The following is a 27,304-nucleotide window of genomic DNA, read 5'->3' as shown; positions in this document are numbered from 1 at the left end:
GATCCCAGGGGGAGAACTGGGGAGGAAGAAAAACCGTTTCCAGAGGAGAGGAGTCTGAAAATGCGCCTGGGGACTGGGCCACAGTATATGAGTTGGGAGGACGTTTTCCAGGAGACGAGACCTGAATCCTTTGTTTTCTCTGTTTTCCGGCTTTGGTTTTTCTGGGTTATTTTATGACATCCCTGTGTCCCAGCTTTTCCACGGAGCCCTCCTCCTGGCCCCTCCACGGGGAACACCATTGTTAAGGAAGGCTTAGGCCACGTGACAGGGAGGAAGGGCACCGACAGCTGATTGTGTCAGCATCAGCTTGGGGGTCTCTTCACTTGCTGCCCACGTTAACAGGGAGCCCTGAGAGGATCTACCCACCGTCTTGGATGGAGGGGTCTGTCACTGCAGTTTCCCCCAGCCCAGCCTGGCACTTCCAGTGGTCTGCTCTGCCCCCTCCTTGAAAAAACATAATTTCCAGCACCTTTTCCATTGCTGGGGCCCCTTCCCCTCCCCCATCTATCCTTGTTAACAACAACAAAATCATCATGTTTATTGATCATCTACCATGTGTCAGGTCCAGTCCTGGGGTTCTGGGGAATACAGAGAGGTGGCAAACGAGGTCTTTGGCTTTCTCTTGTCCTAGTGGTGGGGATCTGAAGTCCTTGCCACTTCACCTGTGTCTCTGTGGGGTCCCCCTTGATCTCTTAGCCACGGGCTTTGTTCTCTATAGTCCTGCCTTCCTGGCCCCCACTTTTGGGGCAGCCCTAACTGTGGGTGGCTGCATCCTGAGGAGAGAAGAAGCACTAGTCACCACGTAGGCTGCCCGGAGACCTTTTCTCTGATTGGGTACAGAAGCACCTGCCATTGTTTCCCTTTACAGCCCTTATTGGCTCTGGCTGCCCCTTCTGTTGTTTGCATCCTGCCCTGCACTCCACCCCCTATCACAGGGGACCCTCAATTGCCATCCTCCCAGCTGTCCACAGGATTTGAAGTGTCAGAGGAAGGGGCTGGGTAAAATGGCTGTATTGTGATGACAAGGCTGGGGAGAGGAACCCAGGAAAAGCCAAGCCGAGTTTCTGTGTGCCCTGCTCCTCCCGGGGACCAGCCATCTCATCCAGCTCCCCCCCCCCCCCCCCCCCGAGTACGCATTCCTTTTCCCACCTCTGGCAAGGCCAAGGTGTCCTGCTGTGCTGGGTTGGACAGTTCAGGAAGCAGACATCTTTAAGCACCTACCGCGGCCCAGGCATTTTCCCTGAAGAGGGGAGCTTACGTCCCCTCCCCACCCTTCCATTATTCACTGTGCAAGGCGTCCTGCGCCCATTGGCTGGGTGGTGGTGTCTGGGGCCCTTCAGCCCAGCGCCAGCACCCAGGTCCACGTGCGCCCGTGTGTGTGACACAGCCCTGACCTCAGTAGGGGCCAGTAACCAATCAGACGCCGGGACGAGATCCCCAGCCAATCGGGGGCGGGGCCTGCGGCTCAGCCGGCAGGAGGCCAATGAGGGGCAGTGCCTGGCATTATGCAACCCGCCTCCTGGCCCCGCGAAGCTTCCACTCGGCTGAGGGCTGCAACGGCGGCGGGCAGGCGGCCGGAGGGCGCTCGCGCGGCCAGGTAGGCATCTCCAGGGCCATCCGGGGACCGGTCTCCCGCCCCAAGCCGGACCGCCGCCACTTCCAGCCTGATGCGCCGCTTTCGGCCCGGGCGCTCGGACGGCTCACCCGCAGTCCGCCGTCCTTGCCGCTGTCCACCCCCTCTCTCTCTGCCTTCGGGTGTAACATGGGTGTTCCTCGCAACCCTGTGCCGGCTGTCCGCACTCCTGATCCTCTTACCCTACCTCCAGCCTTGACCTCTCCTTCCAGCTACCCCGGCCCCACGTCCGACCCTCGGCAGGCCTGCCGCCGCCGCCTCTCTTGTCACTCGGGGGTCTTCGGTTTTGCCCCGGCACCGGGACCCCTTCAGGCTTTCCGCGCTGCCCGCGCTCCCCCCTCCAGGCCCTGGCCCCGCGCCGGCCGTGATGTAAGCCTGGTTCGGGCTGGAACATCCCGTTCCCGGCGCTAGTTCCTGCTGTTGGCCACAGCCTTCCTTTTTCTCCTGGCGCTCAGAAAATGCTCGGGGGCTGGGGGTGTGGTTGGACGAGGAGTAGGGGAAGAACTATCCGCTGGCGTTTGTGCGTCCCTTGCTCAGGGCTGAGTGTGTCTGCTTCGGATGGGGGCGGAGTGTGTGTGTGTGTGTTGGGGGGGGGGGGTAATCTAGAAAGTAGAGGACCGAAGAGAGAGGATTCCTGAGTCCCTGACAATGGCAGGTGCCGGCTTCAGTCCTGTGGGTCGGGAGAGGGTGCGGGGGCCGGAGGAGGACAGGCTGGGTCGTCTTGACCACAATGACCGAGATCCAGGCGAAGGCCAGGCTGGGGAGCTTTTGCGCGGAGGGCGGTGGCGGTTGTGTTTTGCCCTGGGGAGCAAGGCCAGCCTCTGGAAACCCCATGGGCAGCCCTTCTTCTTACGGCCACCGAGCCCTGCAGGGCCTGGGGGTGTACTAGAGGTGGGCGACCCCGGGCCGCGCCCGCCAGCGTGGGAGTGGGTCGATCCCTGGCTCCGCCGGGAAATGGGGGAGGGGTCGCCCCTCCCGCCCTCCCGTGGTCCCTCCAGCAACCGCTGAGCTCAGCTGCTGACGTCGGTTTCCCTGGCGACCGCGGCGGCGGCGGAATCGCGTGGTGGGTCCGCGCATGTCTGTGCGCATGTGCAGCGGGGGTGGCACCGCCCCCGGATAAAATTAGCCTGGAGGCCTAAATATAGGAGACGACAGGCATACCCCCTGCTCTGAGGCCTTGGGAGTCCGGGCGCGGAGTGGGGGCCTGAAGGGAATTTGAGGATGGGAAGTGTCCAGGCTTTGGTTCACGGTCATAGTTCTCGTCGAATACTCAGGCTCTTACTTTCCCAGGCCACGCTGGCGGGGGAAGTGGGGGAAGGCTGGAGAGAGGCCCCTTCCCATCTGCAGACGCCTGTGGGAATAGGAAACAGAACTTACCCGGGCTCCCAAGCCTGGGGCCTAGGGGCCTGGGGGCCGACCGAGCAGGGTCTGAATGAAGCCGGCAGGATTGTAAAGTTAACAGCTCGCCCTTCTTCTTGGTCTCCCTGTCCAGGTACTGCCTGGGATCGAACTTCTCAGTTCTCAGAGGCTTGCGTCTCCCACCTCACTCCCCCAGCCAGGCCGCCCGGCCCCCTCGTGCGCTCTCGTGGTGGCCTCTCTGCCTGCTCTGTTTCCCCCTTGCCCTCCCCATGGCGCAGACATGAATGGCCCCCTGGAAGGGGCTGATGGGGGAGGGGACTCCGGACCGGGGGAGTCCTTTTGCCCTGGAGGGGCCCCATCCCCTGGGCCGCCACAGCACCGGTCTTGCCCTGGCCCCAGCCTGGCTGATGACACAGATGCCAACAGCAATGGCTCCAGCGGCAATGAGTCCAACGGGCCCGAGTCCAGGGGCGCATCCCAGCGGAGCTCACACAGCTCCTCCTCTGGCAACGGCAAGGACTCCGCCCTGCTGGAGACCACTGAGAGCAGCAAGAGGTGTGTGGGCAAGTGCCTCAGGGTCTGGGGGTGGTCCAGCCCGCAGGCTGAGCCAGGGCGGGGGAGCCCTGCTCCTGGGTGCCTTCTCATTGTGGGCCTGCTGCTTCTCCCCAGCACAAACTCTCAGAGTCCCTCCCCGCCCAGCAGCTCCATTGCCTACAGCCTCCTGAGCGCCAGCTCTGAGCAGGACAACCCGTCTACCAGTGGCTGCAGGTTCGTGGGGGTGAGGGCCAAAGAAGAAGGCTGGGGGCCTGGGCCACGATCTGGGCCTAAGAGCTATACCCCTTACCTCCCTGTGGGCCCTGCAGCAGTGAACAGTCCGCCCGGGCCAGGACCCAGAAGGAACTCATGACGGCTCTGCGGGAGCTCAAGCTTCGGCTGCCGCCAGAGCGTCGGGGCAAGGGCCGCTCCGGGACCCTGGCCACGCTTCAGTATGCTCTGGCCTGTGTCAAGCAGGTGCAGGGTGAGTGGTGCTCCCTGGGAGGGCCGTGGCTGGGCGCTGGGCCACCGGGGCCGGGTGGGGGGGGGGCGGGAAGGGGGGCGGCAGTCTCCTCAGTAGATACCTCACCACCTTCGCCCTACAGCCAACCAAGAATACTACCAGCAGTGGAGCCTGGAGGAGGGCGAACCTTGTGCCATGGACATGTCCACCTATACCCTGGAGGAGCTGGAGCACATCACGTCTGAGTATACGCTCCGCAACCAGGTCAGGGGCGGCCCGGCCTCTCCATCCCCCCGCGCCACCCGTCCTCCGTCGCGAGGCTCCTGAGTCTACTTTCGCCCTCTCTTTCCTGCCCAGGATACCTTCTCCGTGGCGGTCTCCTTCCTGACGGGCCGCATCGTCTACATCTCAGAGCAGGCGGGTACCCTGCTGCGCTGCAAGCGGGACGTGTTCTGGGGCGCCCGCTTCTCTGAGCTCCTGGCCCCCCAGGATGTGGGCGTCTTCTACGGTTCCACTGCCCCATCTCGCCTGCCCACCTGGGGCGCCGGGGCCTCAGCAGGTGAGGTCCCCAAGTGCTCGGGGCCAGGGACCAGCAGTCCCAGGGAGTCCCTGTTCTGAGGGGCCAGGGAGGAAGTGGGGGGCTGTCCTTAGCACCCTCCTGGTCTGTTCCAGGTTCATGCCTCAAGGACTTCACCCAGGAGAAGTCTGTCTTCTGCCGTATCAGGTAGGTGGGGGATGTGGGGCAGACCCCCTCCCACCATCCACACCCCCGCTGTTTTGCTGCATGGTCTATGACCTTGAGGTGAAGGGTGGGTGGTCCTCCACTAAGAGTCACTAGTGCCTCTCTGTCTCCTTTGCTAGAGGGGGTCCTGACCGGGATTTCAGGGCCTCGGTACCAGCCATTCCGCCTAACGCCGTATGTGACCAAGATCCGGGTCTCGGATGGGGCCCCCGCGCAGCCATGCTGCCTGCTCATTGCAGAGCGCATCCACTCGGGTTACGAAGGTGTGTGGGCAATGGGCCTGGCCTGGTGGGGCGTAGGAAGAAGGGTGACTTCCCTACAGTAGTGGCGAGGTAGGACGTGAGTCTGAGAGGCAGGTCCCAGCCCCTCAAAATCTTGGGACAGAGAAGGAACCATAAGGATGAAGGTTTGAGTCCGTTTTTAGTGGGGGGAGAGTTGAATAAGCATCCTGAGCTAGGAGCAGGGAAGGTTGAATGCTTTGGTTCTCCGTTTCACTCTTGGCGTGGGGTGAAAGAATGGTCCAGACCGTCTGTGCAGGCTAGAGGGCTCCCACAGCTGTGCGGACGCCTGCCAGCCAGCTTGAGGCTTGGGGCTGAGAAGTTGGACCGTTCTGGAGAAAAACTCAGTGGCCTCACTCTCTGTGCCCCAGCTCCCCGGATCCCTCCTGACAAGAGGATCTTCACTACTCGGCACACGCCCAGCTGCCTCTTCCAGGATGTGGACGAAAGGTTTGCTCAGGACCTGGAGGGAAGGGGGTGGGGAGGGCTGAGGCCATGGCTACTCTCTGATGCCTCCTCCCCTCGCAGGGCCGCCCCCCTGCTGGGCTACCTTCCCCAGGACCTCCTGGGGGCCCCAGTCCTCCTGTTCCTGCACCCTGAGGACCGGCCCCTCATGTTGGCCATCCACAAGAAGAGTGAGTTAGTTCTCTATTGCTGCTCTCCTTCCTCCGCTGTCTGCGGGGGCCTCTCAGTGGCTGTGCTTGTGGTTGTCCCTTGGGGCCTCGGTGTCCTGGATCTCCAGTGGGCGGCCCTCTGCTTTGCCCGGCTCTGCCTCCTGCCACCCTCCCCTCCCCTCACTTCTCACTCCTTCAGTCCTGCAGTTGGCTGGCCAGCCCTTCGATCACTCCCCCATCCGCTTCTGCGCCAGGAATGGGGAGTACGTCACCATGGACACCAGCTGGGCTGGCTTCGTGCACCCCTGGAGCCGCAAGGTGGCTTTTGTGTTGGGACGCCACAAAGTGCGCACGTAAGTGGGCCCCAGAGCTGGCCCTGTGGGCTGGGACCACGAGGGAGGGGCAGGGCCCGACTTAGCCTTCTCCACCCTGCAGGGCACCCCTGAACGAGGACGTGTTCCACTCCTCCGGCCCCTAGCCGGCTTTGTCTCTGGACTCTGATATCCAGGAGCTGTCCGAACAGATCCACAGGCTGCTGTTACAGGGACTGTCAAGGGGCGGGGCTCGGAGATGAGGCAGGGTAGGGGCGCGGGGAGGAGGGCTGAGACATCTAACCAGGTTCTCTCTCTGCCTCAGCCGGTACACAGCCCCAGTCCCACCGGGCTCTGTGGGGTCGGCCCCGACGCTTCCCCGGGCCCTCTCCTCAGCCCTGGCTCCTCCAGTGATAGCAACGGGGGTGACGCTGAGGGGCCCGGGCCTCCCGCCCCGGTGAGTGTCCCTCCCCTGCTTCGCCCTCTAGTGTCACGTTTCCCCCTGTCCAGGCCCGGTTCCTGTGCCTTTCCTTACTGTCCTGCGTTCACCGTGGTCCCTGTGCCTCCCCTCTAGTACCCCTCGTTGCGTTGTGCCCCTGGACCAGTGACAGTGCCCTGCCCTGTCCTGCAGGTGACCTTCCAGCAGATCTGTAAGGATGTGCACCTGGTGAAACATCAGGGACAGCAGCTTTTCATCGAGTCCCGCGCTTGGCCTCCGCCCCGGCCCCGCCTCCCTGGTGAGTTGGTGAGGGTGTGGGCTGAGCAGTGAGACCCCGGGGGCCCCCTGACCTTCACCCCAACCCAGAGGAGCTTGTCTCTCCTTTTTCTCTCCTTGGCGCAGCCACAGGCACCTTCAAGGCCAAGACCCTTTCCTGCCAGTCCCCAGACCCGGAGCTGGAGATGGTCCCTGCTCCAGTCCAGGCTCCACTCACCTTGACCCCTGAGGAGGTGGAGAGAAAAGAAGCCAATGGTTGTTCCTACCAGCAGATCAACTGCTTGGACAGCATCCTCAGGTCAGGCTACCCCGGAACCTTCTCCCACCTGGGCCCTGGCCTCGGCCCACCTCAAGCCCTGCCTTCATGCCCTCTGGCGCCCCTGCCCCGCAGGTACCTGGAAAGCTGTAACATTCCCAGCACCACCAAGCGTAAGTGTGCCTCCTCCTCCTGCACCACCTCGTCAGCCTCCGACGATGACAAGCAGAGGACAGGTCCGCTCCCTCTGGGGGCAGGAAAGGTAAGGACCCCGTGCACGCCCTGTCCCCGCTGCCCCGTCCTGGCCCCCTGGCCCAGCGTCTCTGCATTTCTGCCTTTGGGGCCCCCACCTTGCTCCACCCCGTCCCCCTCCCCGCCTTCAGATTTGCGGTAGTTCTCTGTCCCGTCTGTCCTTCCACGTCTTCTCTGGGATCTCCCCCTCTGATCTCCCGGGGGTGACGTGCCATCTCTCCGCACAGATGCATCGGCCAGTGCTGTCCGGGGAGGGGGCCGTCCCACAGAAGGAGCCGGTGGGGGAGGCGCCCTGAGCCCGCTCGCGCTGGCCAATAAGGCAGAGAGCGTGGTGTCCGTCACCAGTCAGTGTAGCTTCAGCTCCACCATCGTCCACGTGGGAGACAAGAAGCCCCCGGAGCGGGTATGGGCGCGGAGTGAGGGGGTTGCACTCGGCCCCCTGGCCAGATCTCCCTCCTGCCCACCTTTCCTTCCCTGTCTGGCCCCTAACGGAGAGGAGGAGGTCTCCGTCTTGGCTTGGGGCCGCTGCCCGCTGTTCACCCCCGCGGCCTTCACTGCTTTGTTTTTCCGTGTTCTCGCTGTCGGTTCGCACACAAGGTCTAGGGTGGGGGCCCGACCCCGTGGTGCTGTCCACAGAGGGTCCGAGGATAGGGACTGTTGGGAACCCCTAAAGGGTCGCCGGGTGCTGTCCCTGGAGGACGTGTGAGGGGAGGGCAAGGAGCGAGCTTCCCTTCCAAGGAGAGTCTTGGAGGTGTTTCTTATCCTAGGGGACTGTCACCGGAGGGGACTAAGTGTTCTCTCTCACCCTGGGACCGCTTTGCATGGAGAAGAGGGCCCAGAACCAGTCCTCAGCAGGGAGGAGGCCAAGGGGTTGCACGTGGGGCACAGGCTTGGCTGTGGGGCAGAGGCCAGGGGTCGGCTGGGTGTTGGATGGGGAGGGTGTGGTATGGATGTGCTAACCCCTGAGGTGACTCCAGTGACCTTTCCTCCGTCTCGCCTTCCTCAGACATCATCATGATGGAGGACCTGCCTGGCCTGGCTCCAGGCCCAGCCCCCAGCCCAGCCCCCAGGCCCCACAGTAGCCCCTGACCCAGCCCCAGATGCCTACCGCCCGGTGGGCCTGACCAAGGCCGTGCTGTCCCTGCACACACAGAAGGAGGAGCAGGCTTCCTCAGCCGCTTCCGAGATCTCGGCCGACTGCGTGGACTTGACGGCTCCTCCCCGGCCCCCTTGGCCCCTGGCGAGCGAGGTAGCCACCCAGGACAGCCTGAGCCTCGTCCTCTGCCCAGTCTGGGACCAGACTGTCGGGGGTCGGGGGGCAGGGGGTTCTCGAGGGAGACATTCCTGCTCCAGGGCCCCCGGGCCCTGCTTAGGGACAGGCCCCTCGCTAGCGTCTCCCTACTAGGCGGGGGTTCCGGGCTGCAGCCAGAGGAGGCAGCCTGGGGGGCTGGCACTGAGACAGGCAGGCGGAGTGCTCTGCTCCAGGTAAGCTCTTTCAAGCCCATCTTGGGGGCAGGGGCTGAAGCGTGCCCACTTGTGACCCAGTTGTCGCTGCCTAAGAAGCCCCTATAGACCGCAGGCCAGACACAGGCCAGGCGGGCCGGGACAGCTGCTGTGGGGTCGGGGCTTCAAGGGCAGGATGTCAGCCCTCCAGGTGCCTGAGAGAGGCTCCCTGCAGGCGGACGCGGGACTCGGGACTGGGCTTTCCCGGCCATCTCATCACTCCACCTCAAGCCAGGCCGAGCGTGGCCTCGACCGGCCGGAGGAGCGCCCAGGCTGGCGTTACTGTGGGAGTTTGGGGGATGGACCGGAGCTGCCTGCCCGTTCGCCCACGGACGCATCCTGCTTCCTCCCATGTGCCAGCGCGCCTCTGTCTTCTGTGTACCCTCTGCTCCACCCCACTTGTAACCTTTCCTTTCCTGGCTCCTTTTGCAATAAATCCCCCTCGTCCTGCCTCCTGTGATTCTTCCCTGAAGGTTCCCTCTCCTCCCTGGCGTCCCCTCTGTGCTGCGTGGCCGGAAGCCAGGTTCTCTTCGGGGCCTTCTGCCCTCTCCCTGGTCGGAGTGGCAGGGCGGTGTGGGTGGCAGGGATGCCGACCCCCGGGCTGAGGCCCTCGCTAACCCTGGTCTCTCCCCACAGGCTGCCACCACGGCCCCGCACCCCCCGGTCGCCGACACCACTGCCGATCCAAAGCCAAGCGCTCACGCCACCACCAGACCCCCCGGGCTGAAGCCCCTTGCTTCAGCTCCCACCCGTCCCCCGTGCCACCCTCTGCCCCCTGGCCGCCCCCACCGGCCACTGCTCCCTTCCCCGCCGTGGTCCAGCCCTACCCTCTCCCGGTGTTCCCACGGGGAGGCCCCCACCCTCCTCCCTCCGCCCCTGCCTCCGGGCCCCCTGCAGCTTTCCCCGCCCCCCCTAGTGACCCCAATGGTAGCCTTGGTGCTCCCTAACTACCTGTTCCGACCCCGTCCGGCTATCCCTATGGGGTACCCCAGACTCCCGCCGAAGGGCCTCCAACCCCGGGCTCCCACTCCCCCTCTCCGTCCCTGCCCCCACCGCCCCCCAGCCCTCCCCACCGGCCCGACTCTCCCCTGTTCAACTCGAGATGCAGCTCCCCACTCCAGCTAAATCTGCTGCAGCTTGAGGAGCCCCCCCGTGTTGAAGGGGGTGCTGTTGCAGGGGGCACTGGGAGCAGTGCTGGGCCCCCGCCTCCCAGTGAGGAGGCTGCTGAGCCAGAGGCCAGACTGGTGAGCACTGACCCCCCTGCGTCCTTTTACCAGCACTCCCCTCCAGCCCCCTTCCCTTCACTCCTTTTCCACCTCACGCTTCGCCCCCTCTGCCTGCCGGGCTTCGGTCTCCAGGAGATGGTGTCCGTGGGGTGGGAGACCCCAGCTGAATTTCTGAATGAGGGCGAAATCGGCCGCCTGGTCTGTGGAGTAGGGACGATCCTGTCCGACAGGTGGCGAGAACGTCCCCGTAACTTCTGAGAGCGCACGTGCCTCCTGGAAAGGGTCCAGCGTCACGCCCCTACTCTGGGCCAGCTCTCTTCTCTTTCATCCCGGCCCCACTGTCACAGAGGGGCGGCAGAGGCCACTGGGGTTGGGTGTGTCCCCCATCCAGTGGAAGCACTTGAAGGGACGCCTGGGTGTTGGCCCCTTAATCCCACCCTGCTCCCCCTCACCCCCGCCCAGGTGGAGGTAACGGAGTCCTCCAATCAGGACGCGCTGTCGGGCTCCAGCGACCTGCTGGAGTTGCTGCTGCAAGAAGATTCTCGATCTGGCACGGGCTCCGCCTCCTCGGGCTCCGGCTTGGGCTCCGGGTCCGGGTCCGGGGCAGGCTCCCACGAGGGAGGCAGCACCTCAGCCAGCATCACACGTGCGTGCCCCGCCCCCCCCACGTCCGCTCTGACCCCGGGGGAGTTGGGAGGCCAGGCCCTGCTTCCTCAGGCCGGTGGGTTACAGGTGTGGCCTGGAGGGCGGGCCCGGGAGGCCTGACGGCGGCGGTGGCCCCTCCGCTTCGCAGGCAGCAGTCAGAGCAGCCACACGAGCAAGTACTTTGGCAGCGTTGACTCTTCCGAGGCCGAAGCCGGGGCCGCCCCGGCCAGGGCTGAGCCTGGGGACCAGGTCATCAAGTACGTGCTCCAGGATCCATCTGGCTGCTCATGGCCAACGCCGACCAGCGCGTCATGATGACCTACCAGGTGCCCTCCAGGTGAGGAGTTTCAGGGGCCGCCTCTGCCTCCCCTTTCAGAGGTGTGGGGAGGCTCGCCTACGCTCCCCTTCCCACCGAGCTTGGGATTTTCTTTTCCGGGCTGGCTCTGTCCTGGGACTTCCTGCCCTGTCCCTGGGCCCCGGGAACTCACCCCGCACTCGTTCTTGCCGTGCTGAGGACAGCTTCTCTGCTCTTGGAAGCCCTGAACTCCTAGCGCGGGGTTGAGCGGAGCGCGAGGCCGTGGGTGGGCTCCCGCCCTAGAGGAAGAAGGGCCGCCTCGCAGGCTCTGGCCCTGGCTTCCAGCCTCTGCCTTCTGCACCCCTTCCCGGGCTAGGGACATGGCCTCCGTGCTGAAGCAGGACCGGGAGCGGCTCCGGGCCATGCAGAAGCAACAGCCTCGCTTCTCAGAGGACCAGCGCAGGGAACTGGTGCTGTGCACTCCTGGGTCCGGAAGGGTCAGCTGCCTCGGGCCCTCGATGTGATGGTGAGAGATGTTAGGGCCGGGAGGGAGAAGGAGGGGGATTGAGCTTGGGTTGAAAGGTTAGAGGCTGAGGGGCTGATCCCCCCCCCGCCCCCCATTGTCTGTCCTTGGGTGTTTAATCCTGAAGGATGTTAATTCCACTAAGTTTTCTGCTGGGTCAGATAGTATCTCATTACATGAGTCTTTACAGACCTTTTCGGGCCAATTTTATGCTAACGGATGTTGTGACTGTCTTATAGTGGGGTCCAGACAACAGGGAGCGGTACGTTTTCAGTCTCACTGGCCCACGCTTGTCTGTGTGGACTGGTACTTCTTTGGGAGCACGTTTTGGGCGAGTCCTCCCGGGCTGGGATGGCAGCTTAGCAGGGAGCAACCTCGTCTGACTTCTCCCCTTTCCCTCCGAGGCCTGTGTGGATTGCGGCAGTAGCACCCGAGACCCCGGCCACCCTGATGACCCGCTCTTCTCGGAACTGGACGGACTGGGACTGGAGCCCATGGAGGAGGGCGGAGGCGAGGGTGGTGGTGGTGGTGGCGGCAGTGGCGAGGGTGAGGGCGGCGAGGAGGCCGGCGCTCAAGCTGGGGCCAGGGCCTCAAGCTCCCAAGACCTGGCCATGGAGGAGGAGGAACAAGGTGGGAGCCCATCCAGTCCAGCCTTACCTGCCACGGAAAATGGCACCAGCTAGACCACATTTTGAGGCCACCTCTGGGAGTGCATGAGAAGCTTCCTTCTCCCTTCTTCCACCTCTCAGAACCAGCCGTGGCTGGACCAACCGATAGGAGACTGCCCCAGCTTCTCCCGCTTAGGGGGCCGGACCCCCATCAGCAGCCCAGGATCCAGGGGCAGCTTCTGGCTTCTTAGGGTACAGAGGGTGGGACCCTTCAGCCAGCCCAGCCCAGCGAAGCCTCCTCTCCCACCGCTGGTGAGGAGACCTGCCTTCCCGTGGACAAGGCTGCTGACGAGCTGCTGAAGTGGTCTCTCCAAGCCCTGGCTGAGCCCAAGTCCAGGTCCCTGAGGGTTGGGGCTACACTTATTTATTGGGGGAGACAGCTCGCTCTCCCACCTCCTTCCTAGAAGGGAGGAGGAGGGCCCGAGGCCCAAGCAGGACCCAGCGGTCCAAACCCCTAGCTGCTCCAGGGTGGGGGACGTTGGTGGACCATGGAGTCCCTGGTGCTGCCCCTCAGGTGGGACCCAGGTGTTCTCAGCTGTACCCTCTACCGATGGCATTTGTGTTTTTGATATTGTGTCTGTTATTATTTTTTAATACAAAAAGAAAAAAAAAAAAAAGACTTTGTGCAATGAAGTTTGGGGACTGGGTGAAGGGAGCTCTTGGTGGAGGGGTGTGGCCCCGCTCCCAGGGAGGTGGTGGCGAGGGTGAGCGCCCTCCTGCCTTCCTCCACACCCTTTCCAGCTGGGCTTTGTCCTGGGCGGGAGATGAAGGGCAACTTGAGTCTAGGGTTTGAGCGAGTTCCAGCGCGGACAGGTGCCCCACGGGGAGGGAGGCCCACCCAGCCGGCCAACACACGGAGACGGCCGGGTCTCGGTGGCCAAGGGACGGGAAGTCACGTGCCCATCCAGGGTCGAACTGGTCCCCCAGGGTGTGGGAGAAAGGAGGGGCGGGGGGGCGGGGAGTTAACCCTTCGGCTCAGGAGCCGGGGGGGAGGGAGAAATCTTGGAACGGGGGTCACGGGGGACCCGCGGCAACGTTCGGTCTGTGATATTTCTCACGCACTGACTCCCGCGAGAAGCTGATCTATCTCCAGGCGCACGGCGCCTTCCGCCGGCGCCGTGGCTTAGCTGGTTAAGCGCCTGTCTAGTAAACAGGAGATCCTGGGTTCGAATCCCAGCGGTGCCTGGGTCCGCAGAAAGCGGTATATTATTGCTCCGAGGGCAACGCGTCTCTCCAATCTTCCCGAAGGGTCTTGCTGGGGCGCCTCTCCAGAGATTCTTATTCTTACCAAGCCGTTTCCTCCTTGAGCTTCCGCTCTCGCGCACTTTTAGCGTGAATCGGAAGGCCGACCCCCACTTCGCTTTCAGGAACCAGGGTGGCGCGGGCATCCCATGCGTTCAAGGGCACGGCGCCCTGGGCTTGGGTTCGGGTTCTACCTCATTTTGTTGGGGCCGTCCTGAGACTGGGGGCAGGGAGCGAGAACGCGAGAACCGCCCCTTCCGCAGGCCTCCGGCGGCTGGCGAGGAGGTGAGGCCCGCACTGCCGCGGGGAGGCGCACGCGCACAGACGTCTCGAGGCGGAGAGGCGGGGCCGGCGGGAGGCGGGCCCGTTGATAGGCAGCTATAGTGGCGCAGGCCCCAAGCCGCACGCGGCTGTGATGGCCGAGTGGTTAAGGCGTTGGACTCGAAATCCAATGGGGTCTCCCCGCGCAGGTTCGAATCCTGCTCACAGCGTGTGTACTTTTGGGAGTGGCTATCCTTGCCTTCGAAGGAGAAAGGCCTTTGTTTTTCTAGCGCCTCCTTCCCCGGGGAGGATCCGGCCTTTATTCTTCGGGATTCAGCCACCCGCGACCAGCCCGCGAGCGCCCCCTGGCGGGCCTTACGCTCTGGCGACCGTGTCCCTGAACCGCTTCTCCGAGTACCTCCCCGTCACCGAGCCCAGCACGCTGCCCAGTGCTATACCCCCGGCGTATTCCGCTTCCCTGACCCACGCCCCTGCCCGTCTCCTCCGAGATTGCTTCTGTCTCCCTCCTCTCAACCCCACTCCACGAGGCCCTTCATCTACCACTCCACGTCTCTGTTCCCTTCTCCCGCAAAGCATGTTACCATACACCCACTCTCCCCCATGCCGTCTTCCCATTCTCTCTGGAACCCCCTCTAATCAAGTGCCTCCCCCCACCCCATTCCTCCAAGATGCTCCTGTTAAGTTTACCAAGTGACCGTCGCATTGCTAAACCCATTGATCGCTATTTGGCACCAGCTGACACGGATGCTTACTCTCCCCCTTAGAAACGCTCTCTTCACTGCCTTCTAGGACACCCTAACTCTTCTGATACTCCTTCTACATCATGAACAGCTCCCACACAGACTCCTTTGGTGGGTCAACACCCTCGGGATCCTTGAATGTCGGAGTGTTCCCACTGGCTCGCTTTTCCAACCTCTTCTCTATCTGTACTCACTGATAATATCAACGAATAACACATTAGTACAATCCAGAATGTTCATCTCCGGCTCCAGAACTCTTCCCCGAATTACAGATGCATATATATTATTACCTACTTACCGTTTCCACTTGGATATCTAATAGGGAATCACAAATAAATTGGCCAAACAAATTCTTGGCCTCCCCAAAATGAACGTCACCTGCACTTTCTAGCTCAGTAATGGAAAATTCCATTTCTTCAGTTGGTCAGAGTAAAAGCCTTAGGATCACCCCCGATTCTCTCTCTTTGTCACACACCCATGCCACATCAAATCAGTCACGATTTCTTATTAAAACGGGTTTAAAAAAACGTGACTGCTTGTCAAAACATCACCTCTACACCCTGGTCCGAGCCCCCACATCTTACATCCAGATTGTTACAATAGCCCCTAAATTATTTCCTTGCTTCTTCTCTTCTTCCTCTGAACACATTGGGCTTAGTGATCCTTTTAAAACATACATCAGATTCTGTCCTTCCTCTCTTTGAAGCCTTCCAATGGGATATCAAAATGAATTCATGGCTTTTAATGTGTGTAGATACAGAAAGAAATGTGTGCACATACACCACATATAGAAATACGTATATCTCCTAGCTTGCTCCACTGAGAGAGCCTAGAAGGAAAGATACACAAGAACCAACAAGCACACCAAGTGCCCAGATCTTGGTTACTAAATACCGCGTTCCGCTCGAATGAACCAGGGCTCCTAGGAAAAAAAGCCTGGTTCCAGGTTAGGGAATTAGAAGACGATCTTGGAACACCTTGTTGCCCAGGAAAGGAAAGAAATGCTCAAAGAATCTCGCGTATCTATTTTAAAAAGAGACCCAACGGCTCAGGGTTACAGTTAAAGGAGGTCCCATTGGCTAAATCTGGGACAATCTGAGCATTAAAATACGAGTGTGGTGGACCATGATTCACTGAATCGAGACTCCAAGGTTCATAACAGGAAAAAGAAATAAAATGGGAAGGAAGGGGATAGCTCTGTTTATATTTTATAGTCAACTGCCCAACTAATAAACGTAGAAACAGTGCTGGAGTTAGAAGTCATCAATGGATACTGGAGTAGTGGTTGAACTTTAATGGGCTGTATGCAGCGAAGAGTCTCAAAGTGTCTTCCCACAAAGCACATATTAATTACTATTCGGGGTGGGGGGGGGGTAATAACTTTACAGTGGACAGATGTGGCCAATGCCATCCAACTGAGTGATCAAAGTCAGCGTCTCGGTATGGAGACAAATTGACACGTGTCTTCTGACGTGATTCAGAAGGACATGCCGTTGCTTCTGGGATGTTCCTGCCCCAAATACATAATCTGAACAACTTGATTCTAACCGTGAAGAGCCATCGGACAAACTAAACGGAAGGACCAGCTCCAAATCACGCTGGTCTCTTCAAAACTGTGAAGATTTAACGATAGATTCTTCTAGATTAAATGAGACTGCAGAGACGCAGTAACTAAATGCAACCATGCGATCCTGGACCGCATCTTGCATCAGGACAAAAAAAAGCTATTAAGGACATCACTGGAACACTTGAGGAAATTTGAAGATGGACTGGGGATTAAATAATGGTATTATATTAACTTTAATATCCTGATACTGATAACTGTACTGTTATGTTACGAATGTCCTTGTTCTTGGGAAAGACACACCCAGTAACTGGGGGCAAGAGGGCCTAATGTCTCCAGTGTACTTCCAAATGGTTCAGAAAGCAAATATTTTCTTTCTTTTTTTTTTTTTTTAGGTTTATTTGTTTAAAGAGAGGGACAGCAGGAGTGGAGGAGGGGCAGAAAGAGAGAGGGAGAGAAAGAATCCCAAGCAGGCTCCACGTTGCTAGCCACAGAGCCCCACCCGGGGCTCGATCTCGGTGACCATGAGATCATGACCTGACCCAAAACCAGGAGCTGGACCCTCAATCGACTGAGCCACCCAAGCAACCCTGGAAAGTGAGTATTTTCTATGCATGCTGTCTTTGGAGAGAAATGACAAAGCAAATGAGACAAACGGAAACAATGGGCTTTTGCGGAGGTTTGACATTATATAGCAATTAAAAATGCTAGAAATAGAACAAAACAAAAAGCGGAGGGGGGGGGGCGAGCAGGAAGAAGCCCTCCAAAGCCTTCTCCTCTCTTTAGGAGTGGGAGAGTCCTGCCAAGTCCTTCCCGGGAAACCGGAAACGGCCTAGAAGGTCCTAGCCGATCAGTGCCCCCGCCCCGTTTCTCTCTCTGATCTCAACTCCCGCACTACCGTCACCGGTCAGAGGCTGCCCTCTGCTCCTTGGACCAGTTAGGCGTGTTTTCCCTCAAAGCTTTCCTGCCGGCTGGTCTCTGCCTGGAGCGCCCTTCCCAGAGGCGTCCCAGTAGCTTTTACTCTCACCTCTTAAATTTCACCTTCTCAATGAGTCTTCTCTGAAAGTACAATTTCCACTCTCTACCCCCTTGCTTCACTTTTCTCCACCGCACTTACCACCGTGGACACATCGGTTTTACACAACGTTCATCGGCCCGGTTCCCCTACAAGAACGGTTGGCCCCGTAAGGGAACAAAGGATGAGCCTGTCTTGTTTTGGATTACTTGGGGTCTTCTGTCCTGATTCTTCCTTTGGCCCAGGGGCCTGGTCCTCCTACTTCCCAACCCCCAACCCCCCCCCCCCCCCCCCCAGGACCCAACCCTCCAGGAACTCCCCCTACCAGGACCCAGGGGGGGTCCCAGGAAGCCAGCCTCCCCTTTGAAGAACAAAGAGGGAGGAGCTGAGTCTTGGAGCCCTGGCCTGGGGAGACGTCTCAGCGGGGGAGGGGAAGCCCGGACACTTCACCAGCTGCGCTGTCTCAGTTCCCGGCCCGCCTCCCTAGGGGCCCAGCGCGTGTGGGACACGAGCTCCCCTCCCCCAAGCCCGGATGAGGCCCGCTGTTGAGAGGGAGGCCAGGAAGAGGCTGGAGGCCCAGATACCCAGACGCACACCAGGTGCAAGGACACGCACCAGGCCCGCGGGGCGCACGTACCCCCCCCCACCCCCCACCCCCCGAAACACTGGGCATCCGCCTGGAGGGTGGCCTCACAGCCACGTGATCCTTATCGGCACAGGAGCAAAGGCCGGAGGAAAATCAGAAAATCGTGCAGCCCCGTGCCAACTGGGCCCCAGTTTGGGGAGCCTGAAGACTCCCACGGTTTGGAGAGAGGCTCTTAAGGAAAAGAATACAAAGGTGGGTACACAAGTCATTACTTAGAGCGAAACGAGATCCCGACAACTTACAAGTTGAAAACGCTGGCAGAGGTCACGGAAGTCCAGAAACCCCTCTTTCTATGTGTGTTCCCGACCTGCTGGCCCATCCCTATCGTACCTCCACAGACCAGCTGCTGGTTCCTTTTCAGATTTTGCTTCTCGCCTACCGTCCACGGGCTCAGAGTGACGCGAGCCACTGGACACATTCCCATCGCACGTGTCTCGTGGCTTTGGGCCTTCGTGGCACGAAGCCCCGTGACGGACACAGGTGATGACGGCAGCTTCCCGGAAACCCTTCCGACACCCGGGGTAGCCAGGCTGACTGATCCCATACCTGGATCCCCAAACTGGCCGCAGCCACGCCAACGCGCCGGAGGCAGGCAGAGCGGAAGAGACAGAGAGGTCTTTACCATTTACAGTTAAAACGTCTCACTTTCGCAGGTGTCCCAGAAGCATAGGGCCCGGTGAATGCTAGGGGCCCTTCCAGGAGCCTGTAGGGGGAAGCAAGGGGGCTTCTGAAGCACGCACTTAATTCTCCTCGTGGTGAAATTGGCCCCTGAACTTGAGACTTTTGATCCCACATCTCCAACGGACTCTCCACCTGCCTAGAAATCCTACTATTCTGGCCCCCGAGGTTTGGCCGCCTCTCCAAAATGACCCCGTCACGCCCTCTTTCTCCTCAAACCGCCTGAGCCCTCTCCCTTCCAGCAGCGAGCCTGACTCGTGTTTCTCGGAGGAAAGGAGAGGAACCGGGAGAACCCGTGTCACCCTTCCTGCACCCCAACTGACGCACGCCCTTGGTTTCCCCCCATCTCCCTGTGGGTGAGGAGTCTCCCCTACCACCTGAGGCTGAGTTTCCTACCTGGTCCTGGAGTCTCCCGGCCCCCCCCCCCGCCCCTGCCCTCCTGCACCCCTCCACCTCCCAAGAGCAGCCCGGGGCACCTGTGCCCCTACGGGCCACACCGTGTACCGCTCACTGTTCACAGCAGAACTGGATGGAGAGGGGGCCTGGGATTGTGTACAGTCACCCCCCCCCTCCCTCTAGGTCACCTGTGACATCCAAGATGCTAAACTGATGCTTACTTCGCCCTCTTCTCCTTATTTGACCTCCCGGCAGCTTAGCTAGGGCCGGGGTTCCCTTCTTCATACGCCCACTGCTCCTCCTTTCCCAAATTCTGTCCCAGGGACACTGGCCCCTTCTCCTTCTCGTCGCTACCAACCCCCTAGGCGCTTTGCCAATTCTTCCTCCTCAGCCTGGACTGCAATTGTTGGGGTGCCCCAGGGCTCCTTGCTCCAGCCCCTCTCAAAGCCGCCTCTCTCCCCGGGACTCCCCCATATTTACCTTCCATCTCTGACCCCCAACTTTCTACATCCCTGGCCTACCTGTGATTTCCGCTCGGATGTCTAAGGGGATCTCAACCGACCGAACTTTCCCCACAGCCCCACTGCCCTGGTGCCTCTCACCTCCATAAAATGCACCACCAACCGCCCAGTGACTGAAGCCCAAACCCCAGAGGGAGCCCCATTCACGTGTCTCGCCCCGGCCACCACCTCACGCAAGCCGCCATCCCATCACGTCAGGCCTAGGAGGCCGCTCCTGCAACCCAAATGTCGTCCCTGCTCCCAATTTCACACGGCAGCCGAAGCGGTCATTTTAAAACAGAAGTTGGCGAACATGGCTTTCCTGATGAAAACCCTCCCTCGCCTCCCATTGCCCTCAAGAATAAAACCCAAAGTCATTTCCGAGCTTGCAAAGCCCTGTGTGGTGCGCCATGCCTGCCTCCCCATTTTTGCCTCTGATGTACTCCAAATCCTCCCGCCCAGAAACCCTGGCGCTCTTTCTCTAGGGCCCACCCGCAAATTCCATTCCTGCCTCAGGGCCTTTGCACCTGCTGTTTCCTTTCGCCTGTTTCTTCCTTGGCCTTAAATACCATCTCTTCCTCCAGTTGGTTTCTGACCCCCCCAGAGGAAAGCAGCACTTTACTCTCAAGCCATTGCCATGTCCGGTTGTCCCCCCGCTCCCCTCCCCCCCCATGACCATCTGATGTTTCATTTTCTACGCTCCCCTCCCCACAAGATGTAGGGCTTCGGGAGAGCCCTAACCATACTTGGCACACAGAGGCACTCCATAAATATCGACTGAATGAGTAACAGAGAGGCTGTGCACACAGATGTACAGATGCCCAGATTGTCGCACAGTTTCCTTCTGGGAGTCGCTATCGCGCCTGAGTAGAGAAGAGAGCATCCCTGGTCACTGACACAATCCAGAGACACGAGACCCGCAGCCGAAACAGGTTGAGAGAGACAGGAGGCAGAAACCGGAGGCGGAGACACAGACGCAGGGCGAGCTCCAGACAGAGACCCAGACTCCGCGAACCAGGGACCCGGGCCCGCGGGAGCCCGGGTAGCGGCGCGGAGGGAGGCTAGCGGGCAGCAGCGCGGCAGGCCGGGGGCCCAGGGTCGCCCCCGCCCTCTCCCGCCTCCCCTCTGCTCACAAGTGGCCGCCGGCAGCTGGCGGGGGACACCCGGCCGCCCGCCGGCCCGACGCGTGCGGGATCAAAGCGGCCGGGAAGGGGCGGGGCGGGAGGTGGCGGGGTCGGGGCGGGGAGGGACGGAGGTGTGAGCGAGCTTCCCAGGGGCTGGCAGGAGCGTGGGAGCGCAGAGTGCCGGGAGGCGACAGAGACCCGGAGAGACGAGAGAGATGAGAGACCCGGGCGCGCCGGAGAGACCCGGAGCTAGAGACGCACGGAGACAGCTGGAGACCGAGAGAGGGCGCACGGCCGTCGCTAAGACAGCTGGCAGGACCGCGAGAGATGCCGAGATAGAGACGCCGGGGCGGCCGCGGGGGCGCAGAAAGACCGCGATAACAGGAAGACCAGGACCCACGGACTTAGAAAAAGAAAGCGCAGTTCAGGGAGGACAGAAAATGGAGAGGGCGAGGAAGAGAAATGGCCGGAAGGGCCCGGGACTTAGGGCGCGTAGGGCGAGAAGGCCTCGCCCCTCCCCCGCGGAGGGTGGGAGGACCCCCGGGGCAGGGATCCGAGCGGCGTGTCCTTTCTCAGGGTGACGCCTGCGGAGATGCGGGGCCGGGGGCGGAGGGAGGGGTGTGGAAGGCCCCAGACCTCGCGGGCTGGGAGGACGGCAGTGGGAGGACTTTCGGCCTCCGGATCTCCATCCAGAGCGTCAAGCTCTACCTTATGGTAAAAAAGATGAGTTAAATAGACAAACTTCTCAGGCAGATTTCTTCCCCATTTGGGGCCAACGGGAGGGAAGAAAAAAAAAAAAAAAAAAAAAAAGGTCAGCGTGTGCATTGGCCGGGAATCGAACCCGGGCCTCCCGCGTGGCAGGCGAGAATCCTACCACTGAACCACCAATGCAAGCGACAGCCAGCCCTTGGTGGCCCTACCTGAACTTGTAAGACGTTGAGGCCACCGCGGTCCGGGAGAAGGTGTGGGCCAGGGGCTCAGCGAAGGAGCGGCCCGAATGGCTGACGTGGGTGGAGCGCCAGGCCATCCTTCCTCCCGCCCGGATCCGGCCGCCGGGCCATAAAGTGGCCCCATATGGCCGGGGGGCGGCCCCACACCCGGGTGCGAACAGCCCGGGGCCCCGAGCCTCGCGTGCAGGTGAGAAAAACTCCGCCCGAGCGCAGGTTCCCAAGGAGGGGGGCGACGGGGGCTGCCGGGAGCCACACATCTGCGCTCCCATTTGGCCCAGGTAGGGGGGAGGTGGGATGTGCTGGCGGCCCTGACCCCAAATGGGAGCACTCTCCCCAAGGTCTGTGTCTCTCCGGGCTCGGGCTTTGGCAGGGCAGGCTGCGGGGCGGGGAGGGGGGTGGGGAGAAAGAAAGAAAGCGGGGGGTTGGGGGGGGGAGAAACCCAACAACACAACGTGTGGAGAGGCCCTGGGACGGCTCGGAAGGCCTCATCCGCCTCTGACTGCGCAGCTTATCTTCCAACCGGTCTGCAGTCTTGTCTTTCCGTGTCCTTGTCCGGGGCCGTCTGGTTGTCCCGTTAAATCTCTTGATTTTTTTCTTCTCAGACACTTTATCCTGAAGCCTCCGACTGTTCACGCATCATTCTGCAGAGGGTCATGTTCTTGGTTTGAGGTGGGTATTGATCCCTTTTTGTATCTCTTTCTGGTCCCTAAAAAACCAAAACAAAACCTGTCCCCTAGCCTCACGGGGGTCCCCGGGGAGCAAGCGGCACGAGCACTCCTTGTGTCCCGTGTCCTGGCGGACAAAGGCCTGGATCTCCTATAGTTAGTTTTGAGTCAAATACTTCTAAGTGGATAGGTCTCTCCACCTCCTACTCCAAGCCTTGCTTCCTTTTTTCCTTCGAGGGTCCCCTTCCTCCCCAGTCCAGCCATCTGTCTGTATGACCCTTTCCCCGGCTCCTACTTCGCTCTGCCTTTGTAATTGCTGCTTGGTAACACATCCTCTTTTCCACTGGATCTGCTGGGTCTCTAGTACGTATCTCAGTATGGATCCCAAAGCCTAGACCGGTGCGCGCAATGTGGGGGGGGGGGGGGGGTGGAATTAAGATTCGCTTAGATCGAACTGCGCGTCTCTTTGGCCTCCAGGCAGAGCCCCAGTTGAATTGGACAGAGCCACCCAGCGGGAGGTGAATTTGGGGTGAAGGTGTATAAGGTCCAGTCTGGAGGGTTGAGGGGTGCCAGCCTTTATTTCAGGGTCGGTGGGGGACCAGTGAGCTCCCAAGAGAGCCTCGTTTGGTGGTGGAGGAGGGGAACTCCGAACTTCATTCCAGAGTCCTGTCCCCAAAGCTCTTCAACTCCCTCTCTCCCTAATAACCTCTCCCTTCAGCGGAGTCCCGCCTCATTATACAGCCTTAGGGTCCTTAAATCAGCCAATGCTGCCTTGGCCCCTCATTTCCCACACTCCTAGGTCAGTTTCATTTCTTCCCCTCCCCCCTTGCGCTCCTCCCCTTTCCGGGAGCCTGGTGCTCCTGGCCTAGCGGAGGGGGATCCGGGGGCCGAAGGGGGCGGGCCCGGCTCCAACCCCCACCCCACCCAACTCAGGAGCTGCGGGATATAAGGTGCAAGGCCGGCTTGGGCTCGGTCCACACCAGGGTCCGGAGGAGCGATGGTCACTCGGGATCGAGCGGAGAATAGGGACGGCCCCAAGGTGAGAGGTGAGGGGAGGGAGCAGAGGTCCCTGGTCCGGCCAGGGGACCGCGTCCCTGAGACCCTGGGTGAGGGAAGAGGCTGGAGACGCAGCGTTGGAAAGGGGAGAGGTGTGCGTGCGGGGGACCCAAGGAACCAGGAGCTGGGAAGGAAGCGGCGAAGATGAGGATGGGGATGGGGTCAGAGCAGGGGCTGCGTGGGCGGCAGTACTGGTCTTGGGTTTGGGTAATGGGATTTGGCACCTTGCGGCTTGCAAGGCGTGGGAGGGGGCCGCAATTCGAGTGGAATAAATAAGGGGGGCTCAAGCTAAGGGAGGTGGGTGGAAACGAAAAGCGGGGAGGATAGGCACTTGCTCGGCGCGTGCTGCGCGAGCCAGAGCTGACCCAGTGCAGCCTTATAGAGAAGGCCGGGAAGGCATTGGCCCCAGAGGCCTGACCTCTGGAGGAAGATTTTAGAACCAGTGGAGAAAGACGACTGCATAGACGGGCTAGCGGGAGAAGAGGCGCGGTAGCCCCGAGGATCTCCCTTTTTACATTCAGGGCCGCCGACTCAGAGGCCGGCACCTTGCGGCCACGTGTCCACGTGTCTGGGCGCAAAGAGGCCCCCCCCCCCAAAGTTCTCCACTGAGACAGAGGCACTGCACGAGACGGAGACGTAGAGAGAAAAGGGGAGGAGGGAGGACAAGACAGGAGAATGCAGAAGACCCGGGAGAGAGAGGAGGCGAGCTACAGAAATTGACCCTAGGGGCTTTGGGAGGGGGAGCGGAGAGGGATCCGATGGGCCTGGCCCTAGGCACTCGTTGGGGTCTTGGGGAAGGGGTGGGCGCGGGACCGACCCGGCGGCGGGACCCAAGCGCCGGCGCGGCCGCGCTGAGTCTCGGTCCGGTCGGCCAGCTCTCCCTTTCCTGCCGGTCGCAGATGCTGAAGCCGCTTGTGGAGAAGCGGCGCCGGGACCGCATCAACCGCAGCCTGGAAGAGCTGAGGCTCCTGCTGTTGGAGCAGACCCGGGACCAGGTCAGTCCTTCCGCCGTCCCCAGACCCCCAGGCATCCGGTCTTCGCGTCCCAGGGCTTCCTACCGGGGTGGGGACACGTGCTGCACTGGCGACCCTGGCCCCAAGGCATCCCGACCCGAGCCCCGCCTTTGGAGTCCCATCCCAGACCCCCTCTCGCTCTCAGAACGTGCTCTTCATGGCCACCCCTGGGGTCTGTAAGTTTCACACCCGGCTCTGTAAATTTCACTCCCAGGGTGGGTCAGTCTTCCACCTCTGGGGTCTGTAAATGCTCCCTCCTCTTTCCCCGCACCCGCTCCAACAGCCTGCAGGGTGGTTAATTTCAGTCCCTGGGGTTTGCTGTTTACAATCCGCTCCTCAACTCTGGGTGGGCTTCACCCCCTCGGGTTGGACGCTCCAGGCTCGAGGTTTCCCAGGGCCGTTCCTCGTCATCTCCACTCCGCATTCGGTCGGTCGCGCGCTCCGTGAGCGGCGCGCAAACGCGATCGGGGGCACCCCCAGCTCCCGCATTCCCCCCTCCCTTCTTCCCCCTGCCACTTCCCCCTCTCTCCCCACCCCTTTCTGTCTTTGCGCCCTCCCCCTCCCGTCTGTAGAACCTCCGCAACCCGAAGCTGGAGAAAGCAGAGATACTGGAGTTCGCCGTGGGCTACTTGAGGGAGCGGAGCCGGGTGGAGCCCCCGGGTACAGCGCGGGGGGGTGGGGCAGCGGAGGGCGGGAGGGGGGATTCACGGAGGCCCGGGGCCGGGGTAGCTGGGGCGGACCCTGCGATGGACGGTGGGCTTGGGGAGCGGTAGGCTCTGCTCCGAGGCGAGGTTAATAACACCCGCGCGTGTCTGTCTCTGTGTCTCCCTCATTTTCTCCTCTGTCCGTCCTTCTGGGTCTCTGTCTCTGTGCGTCTGTCGGGCTTCGGTTATCTCTGCGCCCCGCCCCTTCCCTCGCCCTTGCTGGGTCCCTGCCCTGCCCGCCCGTCCTCCCGCCGGCCGCGGCTCCAGGGGTTCCCCGGTCCCCAGCCCAGGACGCCGAGGCGCTCGCCAGCTGCTACCTGTCCGGCTTCCGCGAGTGCCTGCTCCGTCTGGCGGCCTTCGCGCACGACGCCAGCCCGGCCGCCCGCGCCCAGCTCTCTCCGCGCTGCACGTATACCTGCGCCCCAAGCCGCCCCGACTGGAGCCGGTAGATCCGAGGCCCCAGGCGCCGCGCCCACCGCTGGACCCCGCCGCCCCGGTGCCCGGCCCGCGCTGCAACCAGCGCCCCCCAGTGCACCAGGGCACCCTTAGCCCGCGCTGCGCCTGGTCCCCGTCCCCCTGCTCCCCCCGCGCCGGGGATCCCGGCGCGCCGGCGCCCCTCACCGGACTGCTGCCGCCGCCGCCGCCGCCGCACAGACAAGACGGGGCGCCCAAGGCCCCGCCGCCCCCGCCGCCCGCCTTCTGGAGACCTTGGCCCTGAGCTTTGCGGGGGGTGGGGGTGGGGGCTGGGGGTGAGGTAGAGACTCCAGCCCGAGGGCAAGCAGAGGGACCGGGCGTCGGGGCGAGCAGGTGTTGGGGAGGGCGGCGGGGCGCGCGGGCGCAGCGCGCGGGTGAGATGTGGTCTATATTAGAGTATCTATATAATATATATTTCCCCGGTTTCTGTCCCTTTTCCCTGCCCCCTTTGCGACTAGGATTGTACCCTCTCTGCCCCCGGCCCAGACCCAGCCCCTTCCCGAGTCCTTAGTGCATGGAATAAAGTGGTTATTCAATCCCCGTGTGTCCCCGAGCCAGGGGCCTGCCTTTATCTCGGCGTCCACGCCCACTTCTGTCTCCCTTTCCTTCTGTTTCCCGCCCCTCCCCCCAGTCTTGCTCTCCATGGCCCAAGCCCCGGGGCAGACAGGTAAGTAAAGAAGAGAGCAGAGCGGAGACTGAGGTTGGAGCTTGAACCAGGTGGAAAACACTGAAATAGGGTAGGGGGAGAAGGGGATGGGAGCCTTTAAGAAAAAGTCGGAGAGAGAGGGGAGGGGGGGAAAAAAAAAAACGTGAAATAAATCGACTCTGGTGGGATTCGAACCCACAACCTTTGAATCGCTCTTTCGTCACTAGAAGTCCAATGCGCTATCCATTGCGCCACAGAGCCACCTGGCGGGCGGCGGCGTCTGACGGCTTACGGGTACTAGCATGGGGGTGGGGGGGTGGGGGGGGGCGGGGAGGGAGAGGGGTGTGAGGGCTCTGGGCGGGGCATGCCGGGAGCGCCCGGTTGCGACCTCGCAGGCCTGCCTGGGAGAAGTAGCGGGACAAAAGCACGTGAGCCAGGTGGGAGTGCGGACGCGCACGGTGGAAGAAAACGGGGACAGAGAGCAACCGAATGTGAGCGAGCACAGAGCTGCGGCTGCCCGCTTGGGGATGCTCCCGGCCCAGACGCACCCCACTCCCAGATGCGGCCCCATCCGGGAAAATAAACTTGTGTCGTTGTAAAACATCGGTGTGTCTCTTGTTTCCTCCGGCCGGGCCGTTTCGCCGTCCACTGCTTCCCGGTCCGCGATCTCCCAAGAGGGCCGGCCGGCCGGCCGATCTAATACAACCATCCCGAGCCCGGGGTCTCCTTCTAGTCTCTTAGGAGGACTACAGGGAGGACTATCTTCCACGCAGGTAGCGTGGCCGAGCGGTCTAAGGCGCTGGATTTAGGCTCCAGTCTCTTCGGAGGCGTGGGTTCGAATCCCACCGCTGCCAAGATGGAGTTTTTCTGGTGGCCTGTGTACCCCCATATAGAAGTCCTGGCCGCCCGCCGCCGCCCCGGTGGGACGCCCCCCTTGTTTTTACGAGGACTCCTTGCAGCCAAGCCACCCCCGCCTTCCACGGTCTGGTATTCCAGACCGCCTCGGGTTGTGTCAGCCACGACCTGATGGGACCTGCGGAAGCAACCTGAAGTGCCTCACAGCTGATCTGTGCCTAAACGTGTCCTCAAATACCAGTAGCTCCCAAGACTAGCGCAACTTGCTATACGTTTAAGCGACGGCTGTATGTTCTGACGGTGTGCTGGAGGCTCCAACTACCTGGTCTGTTTTTAAAAACAAAGGACAGCATCCTCGCTGGCTTTTCAGACCCTCTCCGGTGACGAATGAGGCTCCTGCCCCAAGCTCATAAATATAACAGCACTCCGGTGGTACAAAACCTAAGGTTCCACCGAGATTTGAACTCGGATCGCTGGATTCAGAGTCCAGAGTGCTAACCATTACACCATGGAACCCACTCGCGATGGGCCTTCTTTGAGAGGGTACATATTACTGATATTCTCATTTTGCGTGTCTGCCATTCACAGAAAACGGAAACACAAATACCTGCTGGAGGCGGTGGACCCCCGCCTCGGAGCACCTGAACTGTGAATGGAGACGTGCTGTGAAGGAAAAAATACACACCGTAGTTACAAGACATAGTACGTACTGAAAAGAACATCGTTAAAATTTCATT

At 61.3% G+C, this 27,304-nt stretch overlaps 2 protein-coding genes and 6 non-coding genes across 8 annotated transcripts; 5 read left to right on the top strand and 3 right to left on the bottom strand.

Annotated features, from left to right (window-relative positions):
- Positions 1-1,496: 1,496 nt before the first annotated feature.
- Positions 1,497-12,611, top strand: PER1 (period circadian regulator 1). The gene is given in 31 exon segments (XM_030296013.1): positions 1,497-1,597; positions 3,126-3,547; positions 3,662-3,760; positions 3,856-4,010; positions 4,132-4,253; positions 4,347-4,548; positions 4,662-4,713; positions 4,851-4,869; positions 4,871-4,994; positions 5,381-5,459; positions 5,538-5,644; positions 5,823-5,976; positions 6,059-6,164; positions 6,257-6,391; positions 6,566-6,671; positions 6,776-6,947; positions 7,041-7,167; positions 7,385-7,436; positions 7,439-7,557; positions 8,160-8,222; positions 8,224-8,320; positions 8,323-8,406; positions 9,297-9,568; positions 9,570-9,612; positions 9,615-9,904; positions 10,349-10,532; positions 10,680-10,805; positions 10,808-10,868; positions 11,203-11,291; positions 11,294-11,352; positions 11,754-12,611. Coding segments are annotated over 30 exon segments (3,852 nt in total). The 5' UTR covers positions 1,497-1,597; positions 3,126-3,272; the 3' UTR covers positions 12,033-12,611.
- A 518-nt stretch (positions 12,612-13,129) lies between these two features.
- Positions 13,130-13,202, top strand: TRNAT-AGU. Its single transcript has one exon. It is a non-coding gene; the product is annotated as a tRNA-Thr (tRNA).
- A 466-nt stretch (positions 13,203-13,668) lies between these two features.
- TRNAS-CGA lies at positions 13,669-13,750 on the top strand. The gene has a single exon. It is a non-coding gene; the product is annotated as a tRNA-Ser (tRNA).
- Positions 13,751-21,024: 7,274 nt separating this feature from the next.
- On the bottom strand, positions 21,025-21,095 carry TRNAG-GCC. Its single transcript has one exon. It is a non-coding gene; the product is annotated as a tRNA-Gly (tRNA).
- Positions 21,096-22,816: 1,721 nt separating this feature from the next.
- HES7 (hes family bHLH transcription factor 7) lies at positions 22,817-25,310 on the top strand. Its single transcript, XM_030296939.1, is given in 5 exon segments — positions 22,817-22,858; positions 23,775-23,870; positions 24,461-24,548; positions 24,845-24,985; positions 24,988-25,310. Coding segments are annotated over 5 exon segments (690 nt in total).
- Positions 25,311-25,886: 576 nt separating this feature from the next.
- TRNAR-UCU lies at positions 25,887-25,973 on the bottom strand. The gene is given in 2 exon segments: positions 25,887-25,922; positions 25,937-25,973. It is a non-coding gene; the product is annotated as a tRNA-Arg (tRNA).
- A 511-nt stretch (positions 25,974-26,484) lies between these two features.
- On the top strand, positions 26,485-26,566 carry TRNAL-UAG. Its single transcript has one exon. It is a non-coding gene; the product is annotated as a tRNA-Leu (tRNA).
- A 445-nt stretch (positions 26,567-27,011) lies between these two features.
- Positions 27,012-27,083, bottom strand: TRNAQ-CUG. The gene has a single exon. It is a non-coding gene; the product is annotated as a tRNA-Gln (tRNA).
- Positions 27,084-27,304: the final 221 nt, after the last annotated feature.

The sequence above is a fragment of the Lynx canadensis genome, chromosome E1 (genome assembly GCF_007474595.2).
Source record: "Lynx canadensis isolate LIC74 chromosome E1, mLynCan4.pri.v2, whole genome shotgun sequence".
Classification (NCBI taxonomy): Eukaryota; Metazoa; Chordata; class Mammalia; order Carnivora; family Felidae; genus Lynx; species Lynx canadensis.
Note: the sequence above shows the minus strand (reverse complement) of the source record. Positions and strands in the feature narration are given on the sequence as shown.